We start from the raw sequence: 12,723 nt of genomic DNA, 5'->3' as shown, positions 1-12,723 counted from the left end.
GCTTTTTATCTTAAGGGGCAAGACTGTTAAGTTTGAGGGCTCTTCTCACCCAATTAATTCCAACACTGACATACATAAATTCATAAATAGATAAATATATACAGGTATACACACACTATGGTCTGAACACACGCCAGAATGACTAAAAAGAAAGAAAACGTCTGACTTGGCAGTCTCTGTCACAGAGAGGCATTATACACACATATTGCTGTTGGTTTAATGGAGTCCCAGTAGTGTTTCTTGACACACTTCTGCTGAATAATTCGTTGGCTGAAAATACTCAGTGTGTCAAAGAGAGGAGGTGCAACATTATTCATAATGGCACTCAGCTTAGTTTTAATTCTCTCTTTTGCTATCACCTCCTTGGGGTCCAGAGTGCATCCTATAACTGAGCCTGCCCTTTTAGGTAGCTTGTTACGTGTACTACGTGATCTGTAGTAATGTGGATACAATGATGTTGTGCAGTTGTGATTTATAAGTTGCTTACAAAGAAAGCTTTAGGCAAATAAACAAAATATGCTTGGAGACCTGAATATTTAAATGCTCAAGACAGTTATTTGTGACATTTTTTTAGTGATATCAAAAATAGCATCAGTTTTTTTTTTTATGATTTCATCTTTATTTGTATCTGGACATGGATTCAGCTTGAGAAAATTATTTTTTGTATTGTTCTTTTCTGGTTGTTGAGTTTTAAATGGGTATGTCTTCTCAATATCCAACCTCCCAAAAATATCTCTTCAGGTGATTACTCAACTAGAAGCCTGCGGCATTGTGGAGACAATTAGCATTAGTGCTGCCGGCTTTCCTATAAGGTAAATTTTTACATATTTTTAATTTTTTTGTTAAGAATATTTTACTGCATTTGGTTTTATTATGTCTGCCAAGTTCAAACACAGTGCTTTGCAAAAGTATTCTAACCCCTTTAAAAGGTTTTAAATGCTACTGGATTACAAGTTAAACATGTACGTTTTCTTCAGTCTGTGTTTTTATTTCCAGCTTGAAATTTAAAAAAATGTTGTAAAGACAAAATAGTTTGTCAGCTGTTATGTGAAACAAACTGTTAAAATATGCTATAGTATGGTATGTTCTACAATTTTCACACAAGAAAGAAATTACCCTAACAAGTTATATGAAGTTACTCTCACACTTTCTGATTTCAAACTGTTGTTTTTTTAAGAATATCAGTAACACAGTGAATCTAAAAGGAACTGTATAAAAATAAAAACTAAATAACATTGCATGCCAGTTATAAAGATGTACAAATAAATAAAGTGTACAGAACTGTATCAAAGTGTCAAACTGTACCATACCACTCAAAACGTAGCACCATATTAGAAGAAAAATAACTGGGAGGCTAATAATGATCTTGAAAGAGTTCAGTGAGTCAGACAGGAGTAAAGGTACATTTGTTTCAATAACTATATCTAAAATTCTTTTTGTTAAATTCTAAGTTGGCTTTACATTCTTGTAGTTAGATGAAACCCAAATAGAGCTTATGGTCAAAACTTAAACCACTGTATGTGTTACAATCCTCACCGTTTTCCATGCCTGAAAAAACACTATCCCCACAGTTAACTGTGTCAGCAGCAAGCTTGCCATCAGCAGAGAACTAGCAGTAGCTTAGAGTTGTTGGATAAAATGGGTGAAGGGCAGTGCCTAAAATATAACAAAGGAAACTCTACCTTTTATCAGGACAACACAGCCAGAGCAACTTTGTGGTAGCCGAAGAATATATAGATTTCAAATGCCGAGCACTGCCCTAAGCACTTGAATAAGCTGTAGGAAATCTGCTAAATGGAATGGGCACCATTCCTCGTAACTAGTGTAGGCTGGTAGGTGCTACCTACCCCAAAAGACCTTTAACTACTCTATTGACAAAAACTGACTCAACTAATGATGTCAGTGGCATACAGTAAATATTTATGCAAGTAACCTATTTGAGTTGTCATTTTAAGATATCTGGTGTCAAGTACGTATAAGTTTCAGCTTGTGAGTTTTGAGGTGTGTTTTATCATTTGTAATTCATTCAAATTTGAAAATGTAAAGGATGGACTTCTTTTTCAGAGCACTGTATGGTAAAATCCATTTTAGATTAAATTTCTAAAATGAAAAATTTGTGGACAATGAGATCTTGAAAATGATACTTTTTATTCTTTTGAATACAGATAACTTTTATGTACAGTATGTTTCATATCTGTCAGTGGCACAAAAATAATTTTACAACAAGATGATTTTGGTATATTATAATGAATTAATATGTTCATCCTTACTTTCATAGAGGTCACATAGTAACATACTCTAAATATGGTCACTGTTTGGGACTTTTAACTGTTATTTCTTTGTGTGGCAGAATTCCTTACCTAAGTTTTATAGAACGGTATGGAGTGATTGGAAAAAAACACTTGTCTTCGAGGCTCACTGCAATTGGCTGCTCACCCACAAAAAAGAGAAGAGGTGAATTTTTCAGTTTACTTTGTAGAATTTAGCTTGATAGTGTTTAATATTTTCCTGTTAGTTGTTTATATTAAATGGCTAATTGTGGCACCAATACTAGGAAAAAGAAAAATGTCTACTAAATTGAAACACATAATTGTAAATAATTACAAAAAAAAAATTGAATATTTATTCTGAGATGATCTTGAAGTCATTCTAAGTCGTCTTATTTGCCTGCAAACTCTATACAGTACATGATTGACTGTTAAAAGAGAGATTTACATTATATTTGCCACTAGTAAGAAATTTGCTCAGGGATACATACTCAACTCCTCTACTGTGAAAATTTTGATTAATGCAAAATAGCATTAGTTCCCCATTCACTTACTTACATCTTGAGCCATTATAAACAGTGCACTGGCTACACTTCATAGGTCTAAGGCTGAATACAACAATCCACCCCATAATGACCTCTGTTTGGCCTAACTTGCTGGTCATTGTCACACATATACAAAAACAAAATCCTCTATAGCCTTTTTCACCTTCTGTTTACACAGCTAAACCTCAGATCAGTTGTGTGTGAATATTAAGTGTTATTTGAAATATGGAGAGATGAGTGCCTCACCAATGGAGGTTTTTGATGATCTGAAAATGAGTATTTAAAATATCCACTTTCCATCATCATCATATGACTTCTATTAATACTAGGAACATAAGAGGGAGAATACACAAACCAAGATACCTAAAAGCCAATCTTATCTGAATTATGATACATTTTTGAAAGCTACCAGTATTTATGAAAGTTGCAGTGATTTTAATTCAACAATATTTGATATATTTTACAGCAGCTGGCACAATATACTTTTTTCCAAACCACATGCTTGAAACTGCATTGTTTTTTTCTCTAATAATTGTGCTTCCATGCTTTTGCTTAAAGTGCATATTGCATGTCATCATTTTTTTTTTTTTTTTTAAACACATTGCTGCTTGAAACTTATCTTAAGATTAGTTTTTTAAAATTAATGTTTAAATTTGTATAAATGTTATCTATACAGTGAACCCTCGTTTATCACGGTTAATCCGTTCCAGACTCTACCGTGATAAATAAATTTTCGCAAAGTAGGATTCTTTATTTATGAATTGAATATTTTCGACAGTTAGAGTATAGAAAACCTGTTTACGACCCTCTAAATATGTTTTTTAACATTATTAGATCCCTCTAGACATGAAATAACACCCTTTAGTCACCATTACACTCGTATTACCCAATATATTAGACAAAATAAGAGAAAATAAGACATATTAGACGTCACAAATATCATATTACTAGGCGCACTCGCCTTTTAAGGCAACCGACTTTTATCCTCAATTTTTGTGCGATCCAGGTGTACATCAGGCATGTAAGTGTAGAGAATGAGAACATCAAAGTGTCCATTCATAACATCTCCCGAAAACCTAAGTTTTTTTTATCCCCTCAAGTGCCTGTCCAACGTTGTACAATGTCAGCCCAAATCTGTACTGCTAAAGACGGAGTTTCATGCACTAAATAAGCTATAGATGAGAATAAGCAAGCACCATCTCCCCTGATATTTACTACGCGGTGAGGCATTTATACTCCATCAACATTAAATTATTTCCAGAGACATAATTTGGTCTAATTTTCCAGCGCATCGCGCACAAAAGCAAGGAAACGATGACAGCACCAGAACTCTGCTCACATCGCGTCGTTTCGTACCTCAAGCCGCAAGTAATAAGTCTGTAATAAGCGGAATACCGCTACGCTTTGCACTCACGGGACGGAAGGACAATCCCGAACGCTTTTATATAGTAGATTATTGTACTGTACATTTAATTGCACAGAACCACTAACCTATGAAGCATGACCTCAGTAGGAGAGTCTTCAGAGGTGGTGCAGTATCTTCAGCAGGTGCATTGTTGTCTTCAGTGAAGAAGTAATAGGAGTAGGCAGTGGGTGTCTGGGTGCGTGGCTGAAGAACATCTTGATAGGCAGTTGCTGGCACTATCTTTTTATATGTGTGAGGAGGCTTTTGTAGGGTATTGCCATTAATCATATCCAAGAGTTTCACCTTCTCCTGGATAGTAAGCATCTTTCTCCGGCACTTAGTTTTATTGTCAGAAGGCTTAGAAAAAGCAGCACATTTAGGAGCCATCGTAGGGCTTAGATAAAAGTTCTCAGAAAGCGCATGCGTAGTGACGTAAGCGTGTATGAGAAAAAAATTGCGATAGAGTGAAGCCACTAAAATCTAAGCGTGATATAGCGAGGGATCACTGTACTAATAAAAGGCAAAGCCCTCACTGACTCACTCCCTCATTCATCACTAATTCTCCAACTTCCCGTGTAGGTAGAAGGCTGAAATTTGGCGGGCTTATTCCTTAAGCTTACTTACAAAAATTAAGCAGGTTTCATTTAGAAATTCTACACTTAACGGTCATAACGGTCGACAACATCCGCCATGTTGAGCTTTCTTATTTATGGCCCTATCTTAATGAAATTTGGTAGGCGGCTTCCCTGCGCTAACCGAAACCGATGTACGTACTTATTTTGATGGTATGATGCCACTGTCGGCCGACATATTGAACTTTTCAACGGTCTTTGTTACTTATGGGCCCATCTTCAAGAAATTTGGTACGTGGGTTCCCAACGTTAACTGAATCCTACTTATGTACATATATACGTCCATAGCCTGCAGCTCGGTCACCGTGTGAGGCGGCGTTGGGTCCCGCATCCCAACGCCTCCCACGTTGTTGGCTGCCTGCCTATATAAGGCCGTCTGTCATTCCAGTCTCTACATTCCCTTCCTTGCTTCACCACGGGATTCACATCTCCCTGCTGATAACTACAGCCTTTTTATTAATCCACGGCTTCTCCGCTGTTTTATTGTTCATTTATTACGATTATAGTTATTGTGTAGGTATTTTAGACTTACTTTACATTGTTAAGGTACCCATTTCCTTTATCATTCCAACCGTACCCCCATTAACATGTCTATCGAGGTGATCACCATCGATCAAAGAACTGTCACTTACTGAGTGGTTTCCATGTCCGGAGATGGCACCTACCTTTTCCATTCTCTGTGTTACATATTGCACGACCATATCAGGCTCACTCTTGATATCCGGAGGAACATTGTGTCTTATGTATTGAATGAATGGGACAGGTTCAAGGTGTGGACTGATGGCGGTACAGGAGATAATTATACTACACAGGAGCACTATAAGAGTGAAATGCTTAAGCCCTTCACCTATGCATCTGCATGTGAGTTGATGGCTGCCGCTGAATTGTTCGGTTGTCGCTTTCAAGTGTACCGAAATGGCCAAATATTTTACACCTTTCTACAACTGCCAATGCCTCTTAAACATCTTAGATTGACAGGTGACGATTTCAGTAGTGGACACTTTGATGTTTATGAATGTTTAAACTCTCAAAAGCTGGATGTGAAGTTATCGATGAAACCGGTTGTATACTTACAACGCTTGACATATGCCGAATGTCTCTTCAACACAAGTCCTACAAATACTGTCGTAATTGAAACAAACCATGAAACTCAAACCGATTATGACAGCAGCAATCCAACCTGTGAGATTTGAAACAAGATTACTGTTCACATGGCCAACTGTAAGTTACATGCTCAAGAGTAAGCTTAGCGCACAGCTTGGTCATATTACAACTGGAGGACCGAACTCACAATGTGATATACAAAGAGATCCTTAACAAATAATTATTGGTATATTTTCCTTCAGTTTAAAAAGGTTTCATTTTCTTCTTAATAAAAATTTTAAGGCAGTACTTCGCCGCTGCGAAGCGCGGGTATTTTGCTAGTGTTGTATAAAGCTTTGGTTTAGTTCTTTGCTCAGCCCACAAAAAAGTAATAAAGTAATATATAAAAATAATAAATAAATCTTACAAATGATACAACATAGCATCGCCAAAAATGGACAAGCCGACAAATAACTGTCCTCTGTGCAAATGTAAGAGTTTTATTTACATAACAGCCGCCATGTGCATGTTAGTATTTTTTGCCATGCTATCTATGAAACATTTGTTTGAGGTGATAATAAAATTTATTTTTGACAAAATATTACTCAGATTAACATTATTACTTTAATTGTTTTTGAATTACAAAATGCTGCTGTTTCTTTCCACTAAGCCTTTTTCGCTTTCATTTTTAGTTTAACTACTGTGTTACATTTTGTCAATCCAGTATGCTTCATCCTTTTCTCTAGTGGAGGATCATGTGAAGAATGCTGAAGATGTGCCCTGTGAAGCAGTTCAGGCCATTCTAATGACAGTTTTGTCAAGCAAAGGTTTAAATCTTTCATCTTGTGACCAGGCTGGTAGTCACAGGCTGCTTGTCCATTGTGGGAAAACTAAAGTTTTCATGACTCACTTGATGGTAAGTTTTGTATTTAACCTTGATTTGCATAAAATTTTAAGTTGAGTATTATGTTGTTATTCATAAGTTAATTGCCTTTTTGTAATAATCAGTGGTTTGATGTTGAGTCATAACTTCTTGATATGCACATATGCAGTAAATGGAAAACAAGAGAGACATTACTGATGGCAAAGAGGGTATTCATATTTTTGTTTTCGGCTACGTTTTCCCTAGCATGACAAGTAATTAAATTAATTTCTGCCTAAGCAGATTTCCATGCAACAAAGTTAAAAAGATTATTTCTGAAGAGTTGCCCTGTGGCCTAGATTGAGCTTTTTAGTATGCCATATTATATTACCTTAGATTTTTGTTGTACAAGTGGAATACAAAATAATAAAGCTACTTTTTATTTATTTAAATATCTATGTAAAATTACATTTAAACCTTCAATTTTAGTAAACTTAAATTTGTTACACTACCTGTATTAAAGGTATTGTGAGGCTGCAGGTAACTAAGTAACAGAGTTACTTTATTTGGAAAATAAATTATTTTTTCTATGTTTTTTTTACTGTTGTTGAACTAGTAAGAGGCCGAAGAATAATTTTCAAGTATATTAAAGTGAAAAAGTATAAGCATAAGCACAATTCCATATTTGCCCACATGTTTTTAACACTGAATGTGTTCAGATTTCCACGCATAATGTAATGTTAGTGAAAGGGCATATGAGAGAGCAATTATTGAAATGCCATTTATTGAAAAAACAGAGTTATCTAACACTAAATTCCAGTGATTTTTTTTTTTTTGTTGTTGCTTTCATTTACATAATTTTAAGTAGTTAGCAGTGCACTTCCATTATGTTGATTATCTAATTTGACATTTCTAACAACTAAGACTAACTAGTCTGCAGTTGGCAAAGATAAAATCAGACTTTCTCATTAGTTGGAGGGGATTGTGTACCCAGGAAAGTTGACAGACCAATAAACCAATGAATGCTAATCCAGAAGTACAATGCATAGAATGGAGTGAAGAGGAATAATGAACACATTGGTTTTGAGCCTCGCAAACAGAAAAGAAGCTTGTCTGCTTGATGCCTCGTATTTTACTTACCGTAATAGTCAGTCAGTCAGTCAGTAACAGAAAAGAAGAAAATTAATTAAATTGCTGCTAAATTCACTACAGCTGTTAACCCTTTGTAAAGTGTCACTCCATCAGGCAACATGCTATTGGCTGTCAGGATGAAGGGCAAGCACAACTGCGCTGTATAATCAGTACTCGGTCAGTAAATGTGACATGGGCTGTGATTTTCAATCATGTAATTTGATATGACTGAATGAGATGACTGCTCCACGCCAAAGTGTCACATAACATGACATCGGCATAACTGATGCAGTGTGAAAAAGTCATTTACCCAGAGTTCAATTAACCAGTTCCTAGTTCATGATCTCTTCTTGTCCTGACTATGTTCACTTCCTGGTCCTTGTGAAACTCAACACTGCTTACCTTGCCAGTGGCAGAACACAGATGCTGTTTAGTAGCAGCCCTGAATGGGTGAAAAGGAGCATTTCCAGTTATTATCCTTTTTATTAAAGGCTGAAGGTTTGTGTGTATGACAATATCGATCTCCCATGCTGATTTGTTCGACTGCTTCTGGTTTCAGCAAATTGTTTATATACACATATAGATACAGGTATACCTTCACATCCGCCTCCATATAATCCGGTTTCTTCACTAATCCGGCATCAATTTCAGAATTTCGGGTCCACTGCACCCACCTGCATGCATGCTTTGATTTGGATGTGCTACATCTACTGTATTTGTGTTGGCACACTCTTGTAAACCCAGGTAAGTACAACTTTCTTGTTTTCTACAAGTCTAAGTATGGACCACTTGACAGCTTGTAAAGCTATTTCCGTCATTAAGTGTACCCACATAATTCAGGCAAACATCCTTCTTCCCTAGTAAGTTTGTCTAATTATTTGACAAATTCTTCAGCTTGCTTCACATGGGCACTTACAGCCACTCACTTTCACACTTCTTAAAGTGTTAAAACAATCCTGAGCTAACAGTAAAGTGCACATCATACTCTGGTTGAGCTTTTTGTTTTAACATTTCAAATAGGCTCTGTGCCTTTGCCATGATCGTCAGAGTGCTCAGGGGTATTCAGTTTTGGGTCTGGTGCTTTATCCAGTTCATAAGCACCTTTTCTATATCCAATATGGGTCCTGGGTGTCGTCGTTTCGTTAACCTGGTTATTTGTTTCAAGATCCTGGCTGTGGTTCATAGCACTACATGGTGGTCATACCACACAACACACCAACTACAAGACATGATTATTCGATAGTTGTTATTACTGCTGAGTAAGATAATCCCCCCGTAATCATAATCTTACCTGTTCCTGTGTGTTGCTTTATCGATTCCATACAAATTTCACTTACCTTTCATTTAATGTTTCTTTTTATTGCAAGTATTCAACTTGTATTGTTTTATCTGATATTTTAAAGGTAGGATGAGGTGGTTAACTATTGTTTACTTGTACCCATTAATCATATGTTACCTGTGTCTGTACAGTACATTACTTCATTAAAATTTCATTTGCTTTTTTTTCATGTTTCCTTTATTATTCAATCTATACAGGTTTACATGGTATTTTCAAGGTATGAATAGGTGTTTAGCTACTGTTTAGACCTGATCCTTTTGTGATCCGGCATTTTCACTAATCTGGCACTACTCAGGGTCCCATTGGTGCTGCACTAGGGAAGGTCTACCTGTACTGTAAAAGCCGTGAAATGTGTTTAATGTTAGGTATTTTGCAAAGTTTTTGGATTTAATAAAAAATGATGATAAAAAATGTTGGAGCTCCCATCCATCCCTCTTGTATTTACCCGATTATTTCTGAATAGTTACATTTGGTAATTTGTGTAAGTTCTTAATTATAATACAAGACAATGTGTATGTGTGCCTTAAAATACTAAATTATATTCATCTAAATAATTGCATCCTTGCTTTTAACTGTAACATGTAAGTAAAGGAGGGCTGTGTGTAAGGTGATTGTTAATTATCTTCTTTTTTTTTTTTTTCTTTTTTTTTTAAAGCTAGAACTGCTTGAAAATGCCAGAACACAGCTTCTTTCTCAGAAGGCCTTTTGCATTCAGTGCAGCTGGAGACGATACCAGAAACGGCAGCGCAAAAGACATAACCAAGCAGCAACACGAATACAAGCAGGTATGAAATGAAATCGGTATAAGCCAGCACTCCTGTATCTGTGCTAACAGAAACTGAACTCAGTAGTTTTAACTTGCCAGCAGGCACACTGCATACAATTCATAACATGTAATCAATCCATCTGAATCTTAGTATGTTCGGGCTTAGCCAGTACTTGGATGGAAGGCCAACAAGGAGAAGCTGGAGTTGCTGCTGAAACAGTATTGGTGAGGCCAGAAGGAGGAGCTTACCCAATGCTCTGAATGTGGATCCCAATGCCCCAGTGCAGTGACAGGGACAGTGCTGTAAATATGGTGCTATCCTTCGGATGAGACGTAAATTCAAGGTCCTGACTCTCTGTGATCCATGGGCATCCTTTGTAAAGAGCAGGGTACCCTGATGTCCAGGCTGAATTGTCCACCTCAGTCTAGTCATTCTGGCCTCATAATCATTCTCTGTCTATAAATGGCTAACTGTCTCAAACCCCTTAACAACCAATAGCTAATGTGTGGTGAGCATATTGGTGCAAAATGGCTGCCGTCACATCATCCGGGTGGATGGTACACATTAATGGTTGTTGATGTGGCTTCCCACTCTCTATGTAAAGCGCTTTAAGTAGTAAGAAAAGAACTATATGAATATAAATAATTGTTAACTTAGCTTTTCTCAAATCTGTTAATTTCAGTGAATGTAATTTACATGGGTTTGTGAATATCCCTTATGAGAATATATCTTACGTGTTAATATTCAGGTAAAATATTTCCTGTTATTACTGTTATATTGAAATAACCATATTTAGTTTTTATATTTGTTAGGTTAATGTTGCAGCAGCAATGCAAGTATCTTAGTGTTTCAGTTTACCTATTTAGATGTGAGGAGCCTAGTGGTGAAATTGTTTTGTTCTTGCTGCCTCTTGGATCAATTGTCCCAAAAGTTTGCATCCTGTACCTAGTATCCATCTGCATGAATGTTTCCCCCAGATACTCCTGTTTTCCTTAAGCACCCCAAAGATGTGCCTTGCGGGTTAACAGGCAACTTTGAAATTGGTTGCAGTAAAATGGTTAGTCCAGTGCTAGTTCTTGCCATGCACCTGAACAGTAGATTCAACAAGACCCCTTTTAACCCTGAACACAAGTTCACATTTTATCATACTGCATAAATAAATTAAGAAACAATACAAAGAACAAGATTTCAAAAATGTTTTTCTTTACCTGAATAAATGACATGATTTTTCATATACATGTGTGTGACATCATATACATGAAGATGGCCCTTCGTTACTAAGCAGTGTAACTTAGTAAAGATTCTTTGCATATACTTATTTTTTCAAAATGTTTGACATTTAAATATGAGGAAACAGCTAAATGATTGAACTACAGGAAAGACATGGGCTTCAGTGAATTAATAAACATGCTGCACTTAAATAAAATACAGTGGAAGCTCGAGATACGAACAGCTCTGTATACGAGAAATTCAAGATACGAGGAAAGTATGAGTGAAAAATTCAGATCTAAACACTTGCATTGGCTCGCGTAACGAGCCACGAGCCAGGCTGTGGGTATGCGTGACGCATTTCCCGATCTGCCTCGACTCGGGGATTCACCCAAGTTGACGCTGCCCGCCCGTCAGCTCACTCAGTGTTCCTTGTTCTCCCGTAGCGTGAGGATCTACGCGTTTGTGCACTTGTGATTTTATTGTTTTTTTGTGATTTTACGTGAAAATAATTATTCCTCGATGCCTCTCAAGAAGATTGTTGCCTCAGATAGTGCTGCAAAGAAAAAAAAGGAAGCCGTGGCCATTGAAATTAAGAAAGAAATCATAGATAAACATGAGTGTGGTGTAAGAGTGACGGAACTGGCGAAGACTTACGGCCGTTCGACATCAACGATCTGCACTATTCTGAAGAAGGAAGAAATTAAGAAACTTGATGTGGCCAAAGTTGTTACCGTGACTACCAAGCACCATCCAAAACTCCTAGAAGGTGTTGAGAAGCTATTGTTGGTGTGGATTAATGAGAAGCAGTTAAAAGGCGATTCAGTGTTGGAAGCTATCACTTGCGCTAAGGCTAAGAAGCTGTACTTGGACCTTCTCCGAAAAACACCAGGTACGTCGGCTGAAGATGAGGAGGCATTTATGGCAAGCCATGGATGGTTTGAAAAATTTAAAAAGAGAACCGGTATTCACAGTGTTGTGCGACATGGGGAGGCTGCCCGCTCTGATACAGCATCTGCTGATAAATTGGGGCCAGAGTTCCAACAATTTATCTCTTCATAAAGGTAAACTACAGTATATATTATTTATCAGTGTTATTTGTTAGGAAAATTGATTTTTATGTTGATATTTTTGGGGGTGCGGAACGGATTAACTGGATTTCCATTATTTTCAATGGGGAAGTTTGTTCTAGATACGAGAAATTCGCTAAACGAGCTCAGTGCTGGAACTAATTAAACCTGTATCTCGAGGTTCCACTGTAATTTGATGTATTTACCTCCAATATCAATTTTGAATTGGACATTTGATTAAAAGGATATCGTCACACAGTGACACTGCAAACCTAATTAAAATCTTATGAAACTGAAAGGAACCAGAGCCACGATAGATGTGCAAGGAGCAAATTGTAGACTTGAACACAGGAAAACACTGATACGTCATCGGATACTTGTCCTTGAGATGGACAAGCAGGTATGGGAGCCGT

General features: G+C 36.9%; 1 protein-coding gene across 1 annotated transcript in view; it reads left to right on the top strand.

The window, feature by feature from the left end:
• Window positions 1-12,723, top strand: part of LOC120531421 (unconventional myosin-XIX) — a 76,450-nt gene that overhangs the window by 56,015 nt on the left and 7,712 nt on the right. Inside the window, exons 18-21 of the mRNA XM_039756826.1 lie at window positions 742-812; window positions 2,351-2,454; window positions 6,679-6,848; window positions 9,920-10,049. Coding sequence (XP_039612760.1) covers window positions 742-812; window positions 2,351-2,454; window positions 6,679-6,848; window positions 9,920-10,049 — 475 coding nt within the window. The remainder of the gene's footprint in view (window positions 1-741; window positions 813-2,350; window positions 2,455-6,678; window positions 6,849-9,919; window positions 10,050-12,723) is intronic.

The sequence above is a fragment of the Polypterus senegalus genome, chromosome 6 (genome assembly GCF_016835505.1).
Source record: "Polypterus senegalus isolate Bchr_013 chromosome 6, ASM1683550v1, whole genome shotgun sequence".
In the NCBI taxonomy this organism is placed as follows: domain Eukaryota; kingdom Metazoa; phylum Chordata; class Cladistia; order Polypteriformes; family Polypteridae; genus Polypterus; species Polypterus senegalus.
This window is presented reverse-complemented; position numbering and strand designations above follow the sequence as displayed.